The following is a 21,761-nucleotide window of genomic DNA, read 5'->3' as shown; positions in this document are numbered from 1 at the left end:
AAGTCCAAAATAAGTTATTTTTTTATGCAAATTGGCCTTAAAAATAAAAAATAAAAAATAAAAAATAATTTTAAAGAAAAAAAAAGAAAAAACAAACGACAAAAGGAGGTTGTCGTCGAGAAGACATCGAACCGTGCCACTCTCTCCTCTCTCTCTCTCTCTCTCTCTCTCTCTCTTTTCCTCTCCGTCCATGTCTCGTTCCTCGTTCCCTCCTCCCCCTCCTCTGCAAATCCCTATAGGGCTTCTTCGCCCGTAGCCTCCTCGATCCGCGCCTAGGGTTTCATCTCCCCGCCTCCGAGGTCGCGACGACGACGATGGGCATCGAGATCGAGAAAGGTGAGTCTCTTCCTAACCCTAACCCTAACCCTCTTAATTCCCGATTCTTCGCCCCAATTTTTTGGTGTAATTCATGCTTTGTTTAGAGGGAGAGAGGGACCTGGAGATGGGGTTGGCGAACCCCAGCTCGCCGTCCCCCTCGGCGAAGGCGCCGTCGCCGGCTCCGGTGCGCGTGCTATCCAACTCCGGGAAGCGGATGGACCAGGGGGCCTCGCCGTCCCCCTCCCCGGCGCCGGTGTTGGTGCTGTCGAACTCCGGGAAGCGGATGGACCAGGGGGCCTCGCCGTCCCCCTCCCCGGCGCCGGTGCTGGTGCTGTCGAGCTCCGGGAAGCGGATGGACCAGGCGTCGCCGTCGCCGTCGCCGTCTCCGACGGCGGCGGCCGCGACGGCGCCGGTGCTGGTGCTCTCGAACTCCGGGAAGCGGATGGACCAGTCGGCGGGGAAGAAGAAGTACGTCAAGCAGGTGACGGGGCGGCACAACGACACCGAGCTCCACCTCGCGGCGCAGCGCGGGGACCTGGCCGCGGTGCGGCATATCCTGACCGAGATCGACGCGCAGATGACGGGAACAGGGGCGGAGTTCGACGCCGAGGTCGCAGAGATCAGGTCGGCGGTCGTCAACGAGGTCAACGAGGTGGAGGAGACCGCACTGTTCATCGCTGCGGAGAAGGGGTTCCTCGACATCGTGGTTGAGTTGCTCAAGCACTCGGATCGGGAGAGCCTTGCTCGGAAGAACAGGTCGGGGTTTGACGCGTACCATATCGCTGCGAGAGAAGGCCACCAAGGTGAGGCCCGAATCAATTGCTGAAGTCTTTTCCTTGGATTTACTGTTTTAACTTTTAATCATTAAATCTACCATTTTTAGATCAAATTCCAGTACTTTTTTCAATGAGTAATCTTATTGGATATGAATTTTGGGAGGAACGAATTGGAACTCTTTCTATTAGCAGTTTTGCAGGAGGAGAGTAGATTTAGTGGAGTTCGAGGATGATAGTTGTATTTATGTTATTCTCTATTTCTTGCTTGATTTGTTGAATATGTTGAGTAATATTGAGGTGCAATTTGTTTGTTTGGTGACAATATTAGAGCATACATTATCAATTAGCAACATTGAAGGGCTCCCTGCTGCATTTAATTTTCTAGTCCTTCGATTGTTTAGCAAAATGTCCTTATCTTTGCTGGTGATTAGTAGGTTGTTCAATGTATAAAAAAAATATCTATTTCCCATCTTCTGTATGATGTAACCTCCTTGTATTCTTATTATATGCTTCGTTGACTTGAAAGATATATGCAATTGACTTGACTGCTTTGTCAAATCCAATGTTAAGTTACAGTAAAATATAGCTCTAATAATGCAAAAACTCCAATAATTTGAGCATTCCGGACTGTACTCTATATAGTTTTCACAAAACGAAGAGATAATGAAGGTAGTGGCTTCCCAAGATACACACTTTAAGCTTTTCAAAACCTAAATTGCTACCATACAAAATTGCTAATTGCAAATGCTCATAAAAACTCCATAGTTCATTTTAAACATTCCTATTGATTATAGTCTACTGCTGCACAGCCATCTGATCTATGCGTGATACATATTGATATCATGTATCATTGTAACTTCTTATCATATTTTGCCTAGTAAGCATATGTATTTACAGTGATTATAATCACATCAGTCATGCTGCTTTTATCACCACTGAGAATCTCTTTGCCCGCACTTCATCTCACTTTAAGCTGCCATGTGAGATGCGCAAGAAAGCACACTTACCACCAGCCGCCCCCTTTTGTGTTCTTGTCACGTTAATAGAAGAATGATAAATACATAAAAACTTTGTTGAACTATAGCACATTTTGAAATGGTTTCCCAAAATTTTAAAGTTTTGTTTTACTACTGGACCTTATTGCTATTTTGATTTAATTACCTATTTGTTAGAACTAACAATATTTTGAGCTGTTTGATGGGATATTTTGGAACCGAAGGGAATTTTTTGTTACTAGGAAAAACATTCAATCACTTCTTTTGATGGAAAAATGCATGAGTTTGACAGAATTTTAAGAAATTAGATAACCGGAAGGTTAGGTAGTATTGTTAGAATTTTAAAAGCCTAGGTACCCATAAATGGGTAAGATCAGGTAATGTCTACATGTTTTCACGAGGAACAATCTATGATTAACCTCTTTTGTACAGCAATTGTCCAGGTACTTCTGGATCACGACCCAAGCCTTAGCAAAACATTTGGTCCGTCAAACGCTACTCCCCTTATATCCGCTGCCACAAGAGGTCATATTGATGTCGTCGATCTGTTGCTAGAAAGAGATGCTGGTTCAATCGAACTTTCAAAAGCTAATGGAAAAAATGCTCTACACTTTGCTGCTCGCCAAGGGCACGTGGAAATTGTTAAGGCTTTGCTTGCGAAGGACCCGCAGCTTGCCCGGAGGACTGATAAGAAAGGACAAACAGCTTTGCAAATGGCAGTTAAGGGAACAAGTAGTGAAGTTGTCAAAGCTCTTGTGGATGCTGATCCGGCTATAGTGATGCTGCCGGACCGAGCTGGGAACACAGCGTTACATGTGGCAACAAGGAAGAAACGGGCAGAGGTATTGCTTAATCTCTGTTTTATAATAGTTGCTCTAGCCTATAGTTTAGTTTAATTTCGGTGAACCATTCGCTTGTTATTGTATTCTGATCCACAGCACTCTGAATCAGCTGCATCTTTTAAGTTTAATTTCATAAAATACTTCTGGCTTGCTTTAATGAGGCCATGCCTTGAAATATTATATTGTTTAACAAGTAAAATTGGATTTTTGGCCTTTCGTAAAAGAAAGGTATGCTTTGGTCTTTGAAGAATGTCTTCTGAAAACTCAAGAAGAAATGATCACTAATTTGACAGTGATTCTTTTTGAATATATCCAAAATGTAATCCGGACAAATTGGCCTATGAAAGGAGAAGTGTAAAGAGGGCTTGGCATTGATGGAAATTTTGTCCCATCTCTTTTTCTGCTATCGTAACCGAGCACGGCAACTAGTTTGCTGCCACTGAACCATATTTCTTCATATTCTTCTTTCCACAGTATTTTGAGAAGATAATTCAGATGCTTTTGTACCTTTGATTTGCCCTTTCTCTTTTGATCCTTTTGCCATATTCATCATTTTTTAAGGTTTTGGTTTATAAGGCTATCCCTCTGAAATGTTCCACGGTGGTAGTCTGAGGCAATAGATAGTTCATACCTTCTACTTAGTTATGGTGCATAAAATTCTATGCTGATATGCCTATTCAACGATTTGCTCTTGATTTTAGAATCTCTGTTGGTGAATAAGCTGAATTGGAATTATTTTGATGTGATCCTAGGGGGTTAGTGAGCATTATGTTGACTCAACCCGAAGTTCACTGTGGAGAAAATTGCAGATTATGGGCTTTAATGAGCCCCCCCCCCCCAACCAGTTCAAGACAAATCAAAGTTCCAAAAGTTAAAATTCTTTGCCTTCCCCCTTTCTTACTCACATTCTTCTCTCTTTCTCGCAGATCGTGAACGTTCTGCTCCTCCTTCCTGACATCAATGTGAACGCATTGACCAGGGATCATAAAACTGCCTTTGACATTGTAGAGGGCCTCCCGCTCTCCGAAGAGTCCGCCGACATTAAAGAATGCTTAGCTAACCATGGTGCTGTTAGAGCCAATGACTTGAACCAACCCCGTGATGAACTCCGAAAGACCGTGACAGAGATCAAGAAGGACGTACACACCCAGCTCGAGCAAACCCGAAAAACCAACAAGAACGTCAACGGGATAGCAAAGGAGCTCCGCAAACTCCACCGAGCTGGCATCAACAATGCGACCAACTCTGTTACTGTGGTTGCAGTACTCTTCGCCACAGTTGCTTTTGCAGCCATCTTTACTGTTCCCGGCGGAAACGAAAATAATGGGGTTGCCGTTGCCGTCCAAACTGCGTCCTTTAAGATATTCTTCATATTTAATGCTGTTGCCTTGTTCACTTCTTTAGCGGTTGTGGTTGTTCAGATAACCCTAGTGAGGGGGGAGACGAAGGCCGAGAGGAGGGTCGTGGAGGTCATTAATAAGTTAATGTGGTTGGCCTCTGTTTGTACAACAGTTGCATTCATCTCTTCTTCTTATATAGTGGTGGGCCGGCACTTTCAGTGGGCGGCGGTGCTCGTGACTCTGATAGGGGGAGTGATAATGGCGGGGGTTTTGGGAACAATGACTTACTACGTGGTGAAGTCGAAGCGCACCCGGTCTATTAGAAAGAGGGAGAAATCCTCCAGGAGGAGCGGCTCGAACTCGTGGCATCATAATTCCGAGTTCTCCGACTCTGAGATCGATAGGATCTACGCCATTTGAAGCAATTTCTGTTGCTGATCATTTCATGCCTACTGTATTTATATGATGCCCTATGAGCTAATGGTGTTCTTTGTGTATGGCCAAGCTTAAAAATCCATGAAAAAACTGTTACGTTGTTCCTAAATCTGTAGCTAAATATCCCTTATGTATCTCTATGAATGGAAACTTCAGTAAATTAAATTTATGTTCCCGAGATTATAAGACTCGGATCGGTAAAGACGAAGGTGAGTTTTTTTTTTTTACCTCGAGAAGGGTGCAAGTGATCAAAGGTTACTCTTTTAATCAGATGTGTTATTTGTACTGTGGATCTATTGCAATTGCTTCAGATTCAGAAGCAGATCATGTTGTATTAGTTGATCGCATTCGAAGATATAATTTTAAAATCAAATCACTATTTTATTAATTAAATTTAATCACATTTAACCAAATCTAATCTAATATATTTCTGTTTGCAGTAAAATGGTTACTAATTTTGGTGGGATTGTTGCCGTGGCGGCGCACCGAGTTCCGCGGTTCTCGTTGACTCGAAAAGAAGTCGTTGCGTAGTGTCTTTATCGTCACCCGCGTTACATGTCCTTCTCTTTTTATATCCGCATGCGGAAAACGGGGGCCGTACGATTCAATCCATCACCGCCGTTCAGAGAAGGCCGAACCATCTTTTACGTACTAACCGCGGCTGTTACATGTCTCGATCCCGACCGTTGATCGGGCTGCTCTCAACGCGCTCCGTCGTTCGCGCTCTTTATCCGTTAATTCACTAACGGCCCGGGCCCACCTGCTGCCGCGTCAACGGTCAAACACATTCTCCTCCTTTCATTGGTCCCCTTGCCTCCCTCGTCAAATCCAGTAAATAATAACAAGAAAAAAAAAAAAAATTTACGTACGAACTCTAATTAATAAATTATTTAATGCTTCCTCTTTGTGTGAACTGTTGTCACCATCAAACAAATAAACAAATGGTCCTCTCGCTGCTCTATATCAATGGAGCTAAAAAGTCGATCTCTTTGAAGCGCTTGTCCCTGTTCTGTGTTCCCTTCTCTCATGGTTCCATGAATCAATCCCGAGGGAGTACCACGCCCACGTGCTAAAAAGATGATGTTGGTTTTGCTTCATGGACATTGGAGATGAGGTAATTAGTGCTGGGTTCTTTTTTCTTCTTTTTTTTTTTCCCCATACCCATGTGAGCTTGAATGCTTTTGTCTCTCATTTCCTCTTTTTTTATACGCAATTTTGTTGTTCTTATTATCATGGGCCATAAATTATGTTTCTTGGATTCCTCCTAAGTTGATTCGCCATTCTAAAGAACCATGTGTTCATGAGTTCCTCAGTAATTGTGCTATTTTTGTGGCAAAATTTGGGGTTCTGGGGAAGATGGTATGTATTGCTTGTGATGCTTTAACATTTGTATCTATATATATATATATATATATATATATATATATATATATATATATATATATATATATATATTTATAAGAAGTGTTGTTGTGCCCATGTGAGCGATCATCTTCTTTAGCCTCTTTTACATTTTTCAATTGGGAGTGCTCAACACCCATTTGCTAGATTTTATTTAGACATGGAAGTGGAGAGCGCAATGCAAAAACACTTTTTTTTTCTCTACCCCTTTTCACCTTTTTTCACACTCCTTTTCTCCTTTTCTTCAATCCCTTTTTCCTAATAATGTCTTAGGGTGGGGGGTGGATTCATAAAAATGAAGAATTTTTATGATACATGGCTCTCCTGATTCTCATTGCAGGGTTTCATGCTGAGAAAAAAAAAAAAAAAGTTCCTTTTTTGTTGGGCATTAAGATTTGCGCAATTTGATTTGAGAGACGATGGATTCGCTGATCGGGCAGCAGAGTTTTCGTCGGAAGAAGATGACGAAGCAGTTGACGGGGAAGAGGGATGACACGCCTCTGCATTCGGCGGCGAGGGCCGGGAATTTAGCAGTTGTTAAGGAGATTCTTTCAGGGACGAACGACGAGGAATTGAAGGATTTATTGTCGAAGCAGAATCAGGCAGGGGAGACTGCTTTATTTGTTGCTGCGGAGTATGGGTACGTCGATGTGGCGCATGAGATGATCATGCGTTATGATGTTGCGACGGCCGGAATAAAGGCTAAGAATGGTTATGATGCTCTCCATATTGCAGCTAAACAAGGGGATGTAGGTATTGTCCCTCTCTATCTATCTTGAATTCACGAATTTGATTGATCTCTTTTTTACAGGACTAAAGATCCTGTTCTGCAGAATATGGTTTATTGTGATTTTGTGGTTACGCTCCGCTTGTTCGTAGTATTTAGATAACAATATTACTATTTGAGATAATATTACTTCGACATGTTCATAGTATCGTGATTTGTAAGTTGATCGAATCTTTTAACTTCAACAGATGTAGTGAAGGAGCTCTTACAAGCCCTTCCGGAGCTCTCGATGACTGTTGACCTCTCAAACACCACGGCATTGCACACCGCTGCTACGCAAGGCCATATCGATGTAGTGAATTACCTTTTAGATGTCTATGGGAGTCTCGCTCTTATTGCGAGGAGCAATGGCAAAACAGCCCTTCACTCTGCTGCGAGAAACGGGCATTTGGAAGTTGTGAGAGCTCTTTTGCGTAAAGATCCTGGGATCGTAACTAGAACCGATAAGAAGGGCCAAACTGCACTTCATATGGCAGCGAAAGGAACGAGCTTAGAACTAGTCGAAGTGCTTTTAAATTGTGATCCGGCGTTGGTGAACTCGGTGGACACAAAGGGCAACAGTGCGCTGCATATAGCAGCAAGGAAGGGTCGGTGTCAGGTGAAATCTCTCAAACTATTTCCAGTTTTGCTAGTATTTAATTTGATTTTCGTGGTTGTTTCAGCGTTTATGTTCGGTACATGCTGGACTGTTCTTTCGTCCAGATGTTTGCCACGCATAACTCGAACATTGTAAGATGTCTAATACTTGTGCAGATCATAAAGAGACTGCTAGATATGAAGGAGACCGACACCAAATTAATCAACCGATCAGGAGAGACCGCGGTTGACACTGCTGAGAAGCTCGGAAACCCAGACTGTGCCGCCATACTAGCCGAGCATGGCGTCGAAAGTGCCCGGACCATCCGGCCCGCCATGAACCCAGCCCGTGAATTAAAACAAACGGTCAGCGACATAAAGCACGAGGTCCATTCACAGCTCGAGCACACTCGACAAACACGAAAGCGTGTTCAAGGAATCGCAAAAAAGTTAAGTAAACTCCACACGGAGGGGCTCAACAATGCAATAAACTCCACAACAGTTGTTGCTGTTCTTATTGCAACCGTGGCCTTTGCAGCAATCTTCACTGTCCCTGGCCAGTATGTGAGTTCAGACAATCTTGCCCCAGGATTAACCATTGGCGAAGCTAATATCGCACATGAAACCCCGTTTATGATCTTCTTTGTGTTCGATTCGGTGGCTCTCTTTATATCGTTAGCTGTCGTGGTGGTACAGACATCTGTGGTTGTGATAGAGAGCAAGGCGAAGAAGCAGATGATGGCGATTATTAATAAGTTAATGTGGCTTGCTTGTGTCCTTGTTAGTGTTGCATTCTTGGCTCTCTCTTTTATTGTCGTGGGTGAGCACGAGAAGTGGTTGGCTATCGGAGTTACAATTGTAGGGACTACAATATTGGCAACGACATTGGGCACTATGTTGTATTGGATTATAGCGCATCGGATTGAGGCTAAGAAGCTGAGGAACATCAGGCGGTCTTCACTAAGTAGGTCGAGATCGTGGTCGGTCTCTGGAATGTCGGATGCGGAATGGATTGACAAGGAGTACAAGAGAATGTATGCAATTTGAGTTTAACACTAGTGCTGGGCTTCGACTTTGCTATAGAAAGTGTATTTCGAACTGAGTATATATTACGATGACTGAACTATCGCTGTTCTTCTCCTTGCGGCAGAAATTTTGCTTGGAATGGATGACAAAGTGCAGGAATTTAACAAGTTAACATTTGATGAAATGTTGTGGTTGTTCACATGTGGCTTTTTTTGAGGAAAATGATAATAGAGAGTCGGTTTTGGCTACTAATTTCTACATACTGTTTAACTAAATTCACCATCTTTGAAAATCTGAAATCGGAGTCAAATAAATGTGGATCCCTTAAAGCAGGGATGAAAACATTTGTAATAGTACAGAAATTTCTTCTTTTTATGGTAAACTACACTGATTGCATCGATTATCTTAAGGAGTAATTCTCCAGGTTGATTAATTTTTTAAATAAGCTCAAATCCAGGTTTCTACCCGGCCTAAACACTGCAGTCAAATACCTTTGAGAATCTTCTAGCACATGGTTTCTGCCATTTAAGCACATGAATCACATATAATCACATATAACAACACTATTTGGTTCTGATCATCTGTAGCAACAGAACTAATATTATGTAGGTGAATAATATCAAAGCTTCTTATACCATAAACTTTCATAAATTGACTATTTGTTGATTATTTGTCATATGGATTCAATCTTTCTCTATTTACTTTATTACTTGAATGATTAGAAGGATGCTCAAGAAAATACTATCATAATTTGTCTAATACTATAGCAGAATCTAAGGGACTCATTGTGTTGTAATTCCATCACATGCTGCTGAGTAAGACCATGCGTGATGCCCTTCGTGCATCCTTTACCTTTATGCCTGCACCAAATAGAAACCATAAAGATTCTGAAAAGGTATACAGAGAATCCATGGAGAAATTCTGTAGCTTTTCCAGTGCATTTTTGAAATTCTGTAGAAAGTGGCACTTTACTCTCAGCATGATGCATGTATTGGAATAAAGTAAGAGGTCAGTTGCTTAATGAGAAAGATTTGAGATCTAGGTACGTAGAGGATACAAAAGCTGCGCAAAAAAGAAAACGTAGCAAGGAATTTTTATGCATTAAAATAATATCTTTTCGTACGTTAACGATTATGAAATTGAGTTGGTGATCAACACCAACAGAGAGGTTTCTGAACCAAACCCAAGTGTTGAATCAATGCAATAACTCAGAGCTACTAACTAATAAGTCACCTGAGCAACTGCTATTTCATATTTACACATATCTTTATTATACAGAGTTCAACAAATTGAACAGTTGATACATCACCATATGGCAACGTATCACTTGTGATCATATACAAAAAAGAAATACCAGGAAAAGAAGAAGAGAAAATAATATACATCATACTGCAATTTCAGATTTCCCCATTCCCACTGTTCATCATTGTTTGTATTGATCAACGCAAACCATCTGAGGTGAAAAATGTACACAACAGTGCGGACCACACCTGTTTATTTTGAATCTTAGATAGCAGACCTTAGATCCTCTTCGAGCACATCAAACTCCCACTCACTGACCTCTTCGGCTAGGTAGCCTTTGCTTACTTGTCCAAATTCCCTCTCTAATCTTGTTATTTCTGACTCAGGGTCCGAATCCTGTTCCATTGTCTTTGGAGATGACTTGGGAGATTCAATTCGTTCAGACCTTGGCGAATTCGAGACACTAACATTATGAGATGGACCTTTTTGTGATTCCTCTTTGGAAACTCCCTTTTCTTTAGGTATCTCAGTCTCAAGTGTTGGCCTTTCAATAGATTCGAATTCTGCTCGTATTTTATTAATGGCGGCAAATAACTCGTTGACCTCAGGATCATCTCTCCTGCATGAATAATGGGAATGAGTGTAATTTACATATATGGCCCTGAATGAGTAATAAAGCGAGGAGAGGTTAGAAGAGAATACCTAATTATATTTCCTTGTGTGGCAAAATGTAGCTCCTTCATTTCATCTACTATACTAAAGACAGTTACGATCTAAAGCCAATTGCGTATAAAGTCATCAGCACAGTATTAACATTAATAACGAAGGAACAGGTCAAGAGCATTTCTTGGTTACCGATGTTGATAAGCAGCGTGTAAGAAGTAGCAAGTTAAAAAAGAAGACATTAATAAGTACCTCTTTTTCAGCTGCCAAATACTCTTTTTCAAGGGATTTTCGTTTATTATTTTCATCCTGTGCCATTTCTGATCTGCAAAATTGTGAGAAAAGGCAATTAAAGAAATAGAGATGTAATGATATATACATCAGAAGAACATTACACAGGCACAAATAACCTACCTATCGCTGAATATTTTTAAACTGTCCGCACACGTCCTCACTCGGTCAACGGAAGGATTCAGCACTTCCTACGCACACAAGATGATGCGACAAGAACCCAGAATGACATAATTAGGGTAGTGCTAAAACATGAATGAATAGCTTCCCATGCTGAATTAAATAAAGTTGAAACAGCTCATGTTAAATTTTTGTAATCACACCAATACCTTGCAAGCAGAGAGATGATGCTTAATCGACTTTATAAAACAGTCTCCACATTTCTCCAACTCGTCACTTCAACAAATATAATTCAAAAGGGACTCAGAAGTAAGAATGGAAGTGAACCAAACCATGCACAAAAAGGTGAATTGCCTTCTTAAGTAAAGGACCATACATACTTCGTCTTCTTCTCCTTCGCTTCCGTAAATGAGGACTGGAGCTGCCATGTGTCCTCCAAAAAGTTGATCCATGCATGGATAACTTCAGATTCTACTTTGCATAAAGCAACAGATCTTGAAAGATCATCCTCCTATGGTTGGAAAACAATAGAAAATGAAGGATTGATCAGTTTAAGAACATATTAAAAGATTTCTCAAGGAATTTATACAAGAAAACAATTTGAATGACACCTTTGCTTTCAGATGTAATAAAATCTTGTTGCTTGCTTCATCAAATTTGTCCCTCTCCTCTCTGGTTTTCTTAAGCCTCCTAACAGCCGCAGTCAAAGAAATATTGATCTGCATTTCACAATCCATATCTAAGATAGAACTTATCACAGGGCTATATCATCTTTTAACGAACAAGTGAATGTTCCAACAAATCATCAGCAAGCTATCAACAGTAGATTCATCTCTATCTCTTTAAAAAGGTCAAGTTGTACAGCTAGCCCTAAACTATTAGTCAAATTTCTTTAGGTCCTCGAATCCAATCTTCTTTGGCTGCTAAAATTTCACTAGTTCATACAATCGAGCCGCCGAGCATTAGCTCCAGCTGTGCAAGTAGACGAAGACAGATGTGTCGCCGCAGTCTATTGAACTAGACTGCCATTCCAGTCAGCATTTTGTTGGGCCAATAACCCATCCAATCTTTGCATGCGAAGGATTTCAATCAAAATGATCACATAGCACCCTGTGAACATTCAGCAAGTACCTTCTTCCATTGGTGAGCCAAATTAAACAGAAAGGACGATAGCATCCATGCAAGATATAGTGATTGTGATGACAAAGAAGGTGACAGAAATGGGCCATTCATGAAACTGCGATGACCAAAAAAATACCTTCTTTAGTTCTGCCTCGAGTTGATCCTTTTGCTTCTCTAGTCCAGCAATCTCATCAACCAATTCCTTAATTGAACATGAAAAAAAACTTCATCAATTGTATTGCATCCACTGCTTCAGGAGAATCAAATTTAGAAGAAAAACAACCAAATCCACAGACCAATGTTCTTACTTGAGTATACACCAAGATAACAAGATTACATGAATTATACTATTCTAATCATATGTTGCATCAGCACATACAATGAATACTATAAGTAGAAAAAGGAGGCAGGCAGTACCAAAAAATGTTCAAGATAATATAATAATCATCGAAAGAAGTTACTAATTATTGAGAATACCATATATCATGTAAAAGATTTGGAATGTAGGCAAAGTAGCAGGAGGACCACAACGACATAACATGTTCAACCTGCTATATGGTTTCTGAAACGCAAACATGTCAATAAGGTGAAAGCGACAAAATATAAACAAACTCAAAAAAGATAAGAAGCTATAGGGTTTGTGATTTCCCTGATTCAATTTCAGTTCTTAAATCCCAAACCAAATTAGTTGGTTTGACTCTATTTTCCCTACAAACTCAACTGAGGCGGCCCACAGAGGTCAGCACTTCGCAGAATTTATTTCTTACAGATCGCTGCTTTACCATCAGTCAACTAATGAGGCAAAGTTTTCAAGACAAGAATTTGTAGTTAAAGAACAAAAGAGTAATGCAGCATGACACTTTGAGGTTACTATTGAATTTGCAAGCAATATAAGAATACCAAAATAATGCAGCTCGCAAGTATGGAAGGCTACTGGTATTACTCATGAGAGTTAGTTGCAAGAAGCAGCATATTAAGTAAGTCTTTATCATTCTGCCAGCAATTTACCTTTTCAAGCCCGTTAACTTCCTTCGATTTGATTATGTGGAAATTGAGAGCCTCTTCCTTCTGATGCCTAAATAGTAATAAATATGAAAACAAATAAGCATAGCTACAAAGAGAAAAATATATCCAGAATTTAAGTGAGGACATGTAGCAAAGGTCCATGATGTTCACGACATTATAGAAAAGCCAAAAAATAAAGAGTATCGAATTAATACATAGAGAACTTTCTTGTTACTGTTGTCTAGCTTTCAGGTTAGACACCGGTAACAAGAAAGTTTCTAACCTGCGTTCTGAATAGCATTATTGACTCGATAAAAACAGTAAATACCATGCTGCTACTTTACTGTGGAATAAGCTATCCTTAACTTATACATTACCTTCAATATAATATAATTTTCTGTACTCAGAAAGAGAAAATGGAAAGAAAATGCCAATGGTACGCTATCAAATCTAATAATCTTCATCTAAACAAGGAAAATTATCCCCATAATTCACCCAAAAACGGTTCATCTGGCAAAAGAAGAAACTGTATATGTTTGATATGACCAGTTAGCTACACATAATTCACCCATAAACGGTTCATCTGGCAGAAAGAAGAAACTGTATATGTTTGATATGACCAGTTAGCTACATTGTATTGAGGAAAATTAAAATTTCAACAAGAAATGCAAGATAGACGAAAGAATAGACAAGCTAATTTGAACCTTTGATCCAAAATACGTTTTTCTGCCTTTGAGGCAGAATTGGTGAGAGATTCTGCTAGGACCTTCAACTTATCAACCTGAGTATTTTGAACACAGTATAATTTGAGAATTCAAGGTCAAGTTGACATAGAAAGTGGGGGGAAAAAACATACCTTTTGAGAATGGATTTCTAAAGAGTCCCCTCTATTTATGGATTTCTTCTTCAATATAAGAGCTTCCATCCTAGCGCATAGACGAACTTCGGCAAGTGCTTCTTTAAGCACCTGAAATATGAGATAGAAAATCAAGTTCTTTCTGAACCTGGTCGATCTTTGAAATGCTGTGTATCAAGCAACACAGGTTATTGATGTAGGCTAACTTGGTAGATTAGACTTCAATTTAATTAGGTTCGATTAGAATCTATAATGTAGGAAGCAGACTTACAAGTCGAACTTAAAATGTGTCTGCATTATCTGATTCAGAAGAAAAGTCAGCAAAATGACAAAAGAATGGTTGCCCGAGGTTAGCATAATGAGGACATCGTAGCTGAATAAAAATGAAGAATCGTAGAAATGTTCCATTGACCACAGCAACAACGAACAATATGTCGCACATGGTCCAGTCATGCTTTCAGCTGAAAAGCATGTCCAGAATTTTCAGAGCTTCAGCCTAGGGTTAAAAAGGCAAGTTCAAATGAAAAACTTACCTCTTCAGTCGGAATATTAGTATTTTCAGAAGCTTCATAGTGATCTTCATTAGAAGGAACTCGCAGCGCCTCCATGCTATAAATCTTTTTCTGCAGTTTTTCTGCTTCAGAATCTAACCTGTAAGTAAATGTGGATCAGACAATCTGAAAAAGGCTTTCAATTCAGCACTCCACATGGAACAAGAATATTAATTGATAGATCACCTTGCTAGATCAGCATTCAGTTTCAGTCCAGAAATAGCACTTTGAGCAAACTGAAGAAGCTCCTCACGCTTCACCTGAAAATAACACAAATCAGTAGAAGAAAACATGCAACAGTCTATCTTTTGTTTTAGATGATATATCGTCATGTATACTTCTTTAAAAATGAATAGAGCATGAAGAGAATATACATTAGAAAGAAAACCATATAAAGAGTAAACAGAAAGATATGATCAATACCATCACACACCAAAGAAAAGGTCGGTCAGGAATAACATAGATGATGCCTTAAAGCAAGCACTGCTTTTGAATTTGTAAACTTATCTATAAGTAAAGAGTCAAATTAAAGTATTCGAAAAACTTGATTAACCCATGTTAAACACTAAAAGAAAAAAAAAATCGGCAAATACCAAGACTTCATCCTGGTAATTGGAAAATGCTTTGGCCAAATCCTGTATGCTACTCATAACCGCATTTTGGACTTCTTTCCCTCCTGTAAGACACAGTCTGTAAAGAGTGACAAAATTTTAGATGCAAAATGTGAACGATTTCAGCACGAAGCCGAAAATAGAGGAATCTGAGAAATGTATGCTTATATTAGCACCCAAAAATCTCCAAGAGCAGCGAAACTTCTTCATCATTTGGAGCTTCCAGAATCTACATCACAGAGAAGAGTTAACCTGTGGTTAACCTCCATGATCGGCAGAAACAATCAGAAAACAGAATGCAAAGTATATAATGCCGAAACTAAGAGAATGTGCTCTTTTCTTCAAAACAAGGTAGAAAGCAGTAGCGTCTCCACTGCAGAGTACCTAGTGATGATTATGATACAAAGCGGCGTAATTCCCATCATGAAACTGGACTGTAACACGGTATAATTGTTGAATATATTGTTTACGTTGCATGCACACAATGAAACTTAGCTCATGTTCATAATCTTTAGTCACTATAAGGTGGATCTAACAAGCCATCTCTGAACTGCAATATATGCTTGCATGTTCAGCACTAGTTCGCGACTTTGTGCATCTTTGTTCACAGTTACATCAAATGATAAATGAACACTTACTAAGCTGCAGAGAATCCTACATGATATTAAAGAAAAAAAATAATTAGAAACAGCGGGTAGCTAAACTCACCGTGGACAATGTAATACCTTCAAGCGCATGGCTATGTAAGAAAACATCACGGAAGTTCATTGGCTCAGCTCCAATGTCAGAATCAAAAAATAAATCCTGTAAAAAAATGTTAAAAGCAGGAAGCTACAACATGTTGAAACTCCATTGTCATATAATACTATTACGCATTTTTTATCACATCAAGTTTCTCAACAGTCATAATTATACATATGTTAACTTTATGTGTAACTATTCTGAGTTTTACGATCCGAAACTTGTTTTTTGAGTACTCCTTAATTTCTCCTCAACCGAGTTGCGTAAGCAGCAATTTATAAATCAAAGATAAAGGCAACCGAGCAAGATTATATTCGCACCAACGAGTAACTCTTAGATGAAGTATTCAGCTCGTCAGACGATCGCTGTTTCTTGAGAATTTTATCGTCCGCCGGAGCTTCAGACGCCCTCTCGACTTGTTTTAAGGCGAGCAGCCACCGCCGTAACAGCTGCACTCTCTCGACCCCGTGGCAAGACACCGCAATTTGTTCCAACCTTTTCGCAGTTTGCTCGAAGCTTCTGAAACTCCGAACACCCTGCGAAAGCATGCAAGCGAGATGAATCGATCGATCGATGTATAGATTAAGCGTCAAGGATTCAGATATGTACGCTATTTTCAGGTCAAGTAATGATCTAACAATTTGGCGTCAGAGCGATGATTAGGATCGGGTGATGCTAACGAAAGTATGCAGCATTTCATGAGAATTTTCGATTCGAGTATAAGAAGCCGATTGGGGGTTTTTAGGGTTTGGGAGGAGTTACGATTCTGTCGTGGAAGGCCTTGGCGCCGCCGGCGACGGCTTGGCCGGCGTGGTGGACGACGGAGTCCGCATAGTTTTTGACGCTGCGGGAGAGGTGGTTCTTGCCCCCGACCTCCACGGCCTTCCTCACGGCGCTCCTCCACCACGACATTGCTCCCCACAGAAGCCCTAGAAATCGTAATTAGAGGAGGAGGACGATCGCGGAGGAGACGATGGGGGGAACGAGAAGGGACGAAGCTTTAAAAAATAAAAAAAAATAAAAAAAAAAGAGAAAAAAAAAAAGGAAAAAAATAAGGGAAAAACAGAGGGGGAGAACGGGTCAGCTTGGAGAAAATAATTACGTGGATGGGGTCCACCACGTCAGCGGTGGACCGCGCGACCTGTTACCTAACAAAACCGTTGGAATGTGAGGGCCCACCGCCCGCAAAGAGTGTGAAATTATTGCCTGCAACTGGTGTATTCATATGTGCCTCATGCACCACTTTAAATATTTTGTAATTTGTGGTCTAAAAATAGATGTCCAATTAGTTGATGTGATCTATGCATCTAAAGGGCCTACTTGAAAAAATTAGGAGATTTCAAAACGTATCCTTAAGGTGTTAATTAATCTAAAAATTTAACGGTACTGAAATAAATATCTATCAATTTGCACGAAACCGTGTCTAATATATTTATATACATAATACAAATAATTATCAAGCATTTTCAAAAATACACTCAGTAATTTTTTTATCTAATATAATTCTCAAGTTTTGTTTTTTTTTAAGTTTATATTACTTCTGCCAATTTTGTTAAAATTAATCAGATTCAACCACAACATTACATACAATTCAACTAGTTTCCACTATTTTTTCGACTATTAAATTAATCTAAAAATTTTGCTAACCGCCTGCGTGGTTCACCGCTGACGTGGTGGGCTCCGTCCAGGAAATCATTACTCGTCATCGACTCCGCATGTGCTCATGGGCTAAAGCCCATGAGTTTACGGCCCATAGGCTTTGAAAATCCTCAGAGGTTCTCCTTCGTGGACCATGGGCCCATTGTTATTATGGATCTAGGGTACGATGATTGTGGGCTTTTTGGGCTCCCACTTTCGAAGCCCAATGGACATTATTTGGGCGTTGCTTTTTCTCTTGTTTGACTTGTTGGTGTGCTAAAAGGCCCAATCTTAATCGCCAATTACTTATTTTATTTGTATTTTCTTTTAGAATACTTTTCAATATTTGTGTATTTATGTTTTTTTTTTTTTTAGTATGTATTTGTTTGATTTGAACTCAAAATTTGTTGCACAACGAAATTTATTTTCAAACTTATAAATCAATTAATATATTTGTAAGCTTGGGCTCGGTAGAAGCTCATAAACCTACTACTCCAAAGTCTGTTTAGGATTTACAAGTCCACTAAGCTAATTCAAAGCGATTTGGCACCGTATGGTTCCAATCCTTATTTCAATTTGAGTAATACTACATGTACATTAAAAAAGAGAGTATAGATTTTACACGTTTTTATTCAAGAATTAATATTTCATTATCATATTGTTAATTTTTTAAAACATTAAAATTTTAAAAGAGCTTATTTCAATTTTTTAAGTTTGTGAAAAACTATTTTTTTTACAAACAATTCTTTAGTTTGTAAATAATTATTTTTTTATTATTTATCAATAATATATCCCTTTATATTTTTTAAAAAAATTTTACTTTTCGTAGTTAGTTGGGTGGCCACGGGCGCCGCACGCCTTTTAGTGCGCCATCGAATTTTAATCCGCCACGTGGATCACTTATTTAATTTTTGGCTTCGATCGTTCACATCCTTTACAGTCGTTTACTGTCAAAAAAAAAAGAAAAAAAAAAAAGAAAGAGAGGGGTCTGTTTTCGTTTTCAACTAAATGTCTAGGCCAATATTGCTTCCTACCATAACAAAAAACAACAAATCTGCTTCGTGTGAAAAAATCGCCAATCTAGATATGTGCGCAAGAATAACTTATTGCAAGAACACCAAATTTTTTTTTCTAAAAACATCAGGATCAACAATGTACTAATAGAGATATCAATACCGTAATCTAATTTATATTAAATTGTGTCGCCAAATAGGCTCGCCGAATCGGCACGGACCTGTGAATCAGAGAGTCCCAGGCTATACTCAGATTAAGAAATAACGGAAGATTTGTTTAATAATTACTTGAGATTGTCACACTAGAAAACAAGAATTATACTACAAGCGGAACTGATCAGTGATCACCGTTCTTTCACACTGGTTCATATGCAAAATTCAATGCTGCAACTTTTCATGTAGAAATTAAATAACATGCTATTTAAAACCCTAATGCTTTTCTAAACCAACAAAACCCCACCATGTTTCCAGGGCATTAAATGTAAAGGCTAAAATAAAAGTGTGTACTGTACGTAGCTAAAGGAAGGAAGGAAAATTCAAAAGAAAAAGAAAAAAGGAAAAGAGGTGTAGAACTTTGTGTGACTGAAGCGTAAGTTGTTAAATTTTATATCCTCACGAACCCTCGAAGCGTTGATCCTCCACATCAACCCCGACGCCGCACGATAGAAGGCCATGGAAGATCGAGCTAAGCGCGGAGTACGAGGCCTCCTTCAATCTCTTCACGCATCCCTTACTCTTCTTATTATTCTTCCTCTTCGCATTCGTACTCGTTTTCTTCTTGTTCTTTTGATTCTGATCATTCGTCGCGCGACCGATAAAAGTACCGCCGTCGGTAAATTCGCCGCTGTCGCTTCGCGGGCAACCGCAGGCCGCTCGCTCCTTAACTTTTCCGAAGCACCGCACCGTCTTCTCCGAGACGGTTTCTTTCTTCGTGAATGTGTAGCTCTTCAGAAAGATCTGCCGGCACGAATAGCTATCGACCACCGCAGGGCTCGGCCCGAACCTGGTAGCAGGACTATTCCTCCTAACGTGTGCATTGTTCGTCAAACCGCGGGCGGCGGTATGGTCGGTGTGGCTCTTCTCCGACAACCCTCGCACGAACTCCGCGTCGGACTCGGGCCACTTGTAGAGGTTCACGTACGTCGCCCGCATCGGCACGCGCGCGTCGACGCACCCCACCGCCGATTTGCACCCGGAGCTCATCACCGAGAACTAGTTTGTTGATTTTCAATTGGAAAGAAGAGTGTTTAGGGGAGTATAAAAAGGGGAGGGGGAGAGGCGTTGGATATAAGGAAAGGTAAAGGAAGTGGAATTAGAGAAGGATTCGGAGTGGGAGATTAGGGTGGTGGTGGTGGTGGTGGTGTTTGTAAAGTGTTAAACTGTGTTTGTGAGGGGAATGATGTGGCATCATTAGTAATGAGTGAGTTGCGAGTGTTTCTCTCTCTCTCTCTCTCTCTCTCTATAGTAGTTTCCTTTGCCTTTTTTGGCATTCATATTTATAGCCGTCGAATTCGAGTGGTTTTTGGACACTATAAGGATTCCTAGTAGGATTAATTAAGTTGATCCACTTAACTGGGTTTGGATCTTATTTTAGAAGCCTAATCCGACTAGATATTACCGAGTTTGGATTACACATAGCTTATCTAGTAGGATTCCATCTTAGCGGGTCTGGTCTTTTTATGGAATGTGTTCGACCCTCTGCAAGACGACGAATAAAATATAATAATTTTTTTTTTAACTCTACCCAAAAAAAAATAGTATTTGTATAGAAGCTGGAGAAGGATAAAATAAAATTGGATAAAGATGAATCAAGAAATGCAGGTGATAATCTAATAAAAACATAAGTTTATGGAACATACGATTTGCATTTGATAACTGGGAGGGGGAAAGGGGAGAGGGAGGAGTTTGGTTATCCTCCACAAGGAAGGGGAATTGTTTGGTTCAAGAGTGCGCAGGGGATACGTGGGTTGGTGGGAAATAGGTGATGATGAAATCCTGCCACGTGTCCAAAATAAAAAAAAAAGATATTGGTCTATACTCCTCGACCATTCAAGTACACCAGTACGATGCTGTGTGTGTGTGTGTGTGTGTGTGTGTGTGTGTGTTTATCCATAATAAAAGCCAATGCAAAATTACAATAAGGATGCAATTCCAACTATTCCTTAGTGGTTTGATGCTTAGCATATAAAATAAATATTTATCTATAAAAATTTAAGTCATTACAAAATAATATTTTAATAGCTTTCACATTCATTCCTCTAATGGCATAAAACTAGAACTCTAGTAGTGTCAAATCGTAAAGACCACCACATTATCCGTTAATACGACATATATATATNACATATATATTAACAGACATAAGGGCCCAGCACGTGGTCACGCAGCTGCACATATACCCTGGGGAATAAGTTATACTTGAGCAATGTGGTTTCAATCAGAGCCGTTCGTTATTCGGACAAAGACGGTGATGGGATATACGACTCTCATGTATGAGACACACAGGGGTTGTGGATCAACTACTTTGTATGGGAATGTTGAATGGACAAGCACTATACGTACACCTTCGGGCACGCCTGTTACTGAGAGAAATTAGCGACAGCAGTAAGAGACGATGGGGAAATTTGTGGGTCAACGTCCCCCCTGAGGGACCATGGTGATGCTGCATGGTGGAGCATCTCCGAACCAACGATAGCAACACCAGCACTAAAAATATTGAGATAAATTTTACTACGACCAGTAGTGCGATGGATGCATAAAAGAGAAAAGATAATAAGAAAAAAGAATATTATTTATTGGAGAAAAAATTGATAACTAGCGCGAAAAAAATGACCCTCCTTTGTAAGGGTGTAAAAATTACATTCACCTTTTAGTATAAAATTAGTATCGCCCTGTTTGTTTTTGTGTTTTCTATGGGCTCGCTAAGAACCATTAGTATGGTAGGTTAAGTAACAAGAGGCATGAAGAGCCTTTTTGCGAGTAATTCCCAAAAACTATTTTATTTGGTGCAATTAGTAATAATAATAATAGTAGTGTAAAATTTAGTAGGCAGTTTCCAACAAAGTCTTCCAAAGGTATTTCTTCCACCCATCAAATTTGGCGCAAGTGGTCCCAGAAGAGTAGGAAAACCAAGATAAGATATCTATCTCTCTCTGCTACTCAGAGAGGAAGTTCAGCCCCAATGGAACTTCTATTAAGTGCTAGATGAGAAAGCACTCGTATCTTTTGCCTAAACTTCTCCAACTCTACAGTAACTAGAAGACTTTTTTTTTTTTCTTCTACAATAGAATTTCTGGTTCTAAAGGTTCGAGAATCTATTTTGGCTTTCCATCAAGCCAAAAAGACACAAATGGAAACATTACAAATCACATATCCCAGAGCATAATGAGCCTCCAAAGAGCTCCGTAGTCTCTCT

At 39.8% G+C, this 21,761-nt stretch overlaps 4 protein-coding genes across 5 annotated transcripts; 2 read left to right on the top strand and 2 right to left on the bottom strand.

The window, feature by feature from the left end:
- LOC109724161 (ankyrin repeat-containing protein ITN1) lies at positions 132-4,959 on the top strand. Its single transcript, XM_020252883.1, has 4 exons — positions 132-336; positions 423-1,121; positions 2,522-2,931; positions 3,858-4,959. Exons 1-4 carry the CDS (start codon positions 315-317, stop codon positions 4,689-4,691), a joined length of 1,965 nt encoding a protein of 654 aa, XP_020108472.1. The 5' UTR covers positions 132-314; the 3' UTR covers positions 4,692-4,959.
- On the top strand, positions 5,605-8,899 carry LOC109724162 (ankyrin repeat-containing protein At5g02620). Of its 2 annotated transcripts, none has more exons than XM_020252884.1 (4): positions 5,605-5,820; positions 6,448-6,860; positions 7,083-7,492; positions 7,597-8,899. In XM_020252884.1, the coding sequence occupies exons 2-4, from the start codon at positions 6,527-6,529 to the stop codon at positions 8,515-8,517; spliced, it is 1,665 nt and encodes a 554-aa protein (XP_020108473.1). In that variant the 5' UTR covers positions 5,605-5,820; positions 6,448-6,526; the 3' UTR covers positions 8,518-8,899. The 2 variants fall into 2 exon arrangements, with proteins under 2 accessions (XP_020108473.1, XP_020108474.1); XM_020252885.1 differs by having other exon boundaries at positions 5,609-5,820; positions 7,648-8,899.
- On the bottom strand, positions 9,712-16,727 carry LOC109723660. Its single transcript, XM_020252089.1, has 18 exons — positions 16,461-16,727; positions 16,019-16,234; positions 15,666-15,761; positions 15,134-15,186; positions 14,940-15,036; positions 14,533-14,606; positions 14,329-14,446; positions 13,796-13,906; positions 13,644-13,720; positions 12,943-13,009; positions 12,071-12,136; positions 11,424-11,531; positions 11,193-11,323; positions 11,022-11,088; positions 10,816-10,883; positions 10,654-10,726; positions 10,441-10,511; positions 9,712-10,357 (listed from the first exon to the last, which is right to left on the bottom strand). The coding sequence occupies exons 1-18, from the start codon at positions 16,608-16,610 to the stop codon at positions 10,003-10,005; spliced, it is 1,998 nt and encodes a 665-aa protein (XP_020107678.1). The 5' UTR covers positions 16,611-16,727; the 3' UTR covers positions 9,712-10,002.
- Positions 18,749-20,071, bottom strand: LOC109723885. Its single transcript, XM_020252380.1, has one exon. It carries the CDS (start codon positions 19,550-19,552, stop codon positions 18,962-18,964), a length of 591 nt encoding a protein of 196 aa, XP_020107969.1. The 5' UTR covers positions 19,553-20,071; the 3' UTR covers positions 18,749-18,961.

The sequence above is a fragment of the Ananas comosus genome, linkage group 18, assembly GCF_001540865.1.
Source record: "Ananas comosus cultivar F153 linkage group 18, ASM154086v1, whole genome shotgun sequence".
NCBI classification, from domain to species: Eukaryota; Viridiplantae; Streptophyta; class Magnoliopsida; order Poales; family Bromeliaceae; genus Ananas; species Ananas comosus.
Note: the sequence above shows the minus strand (reverse complement) of the source record. Positions and strands in the feature narration are given on the sequence as shown.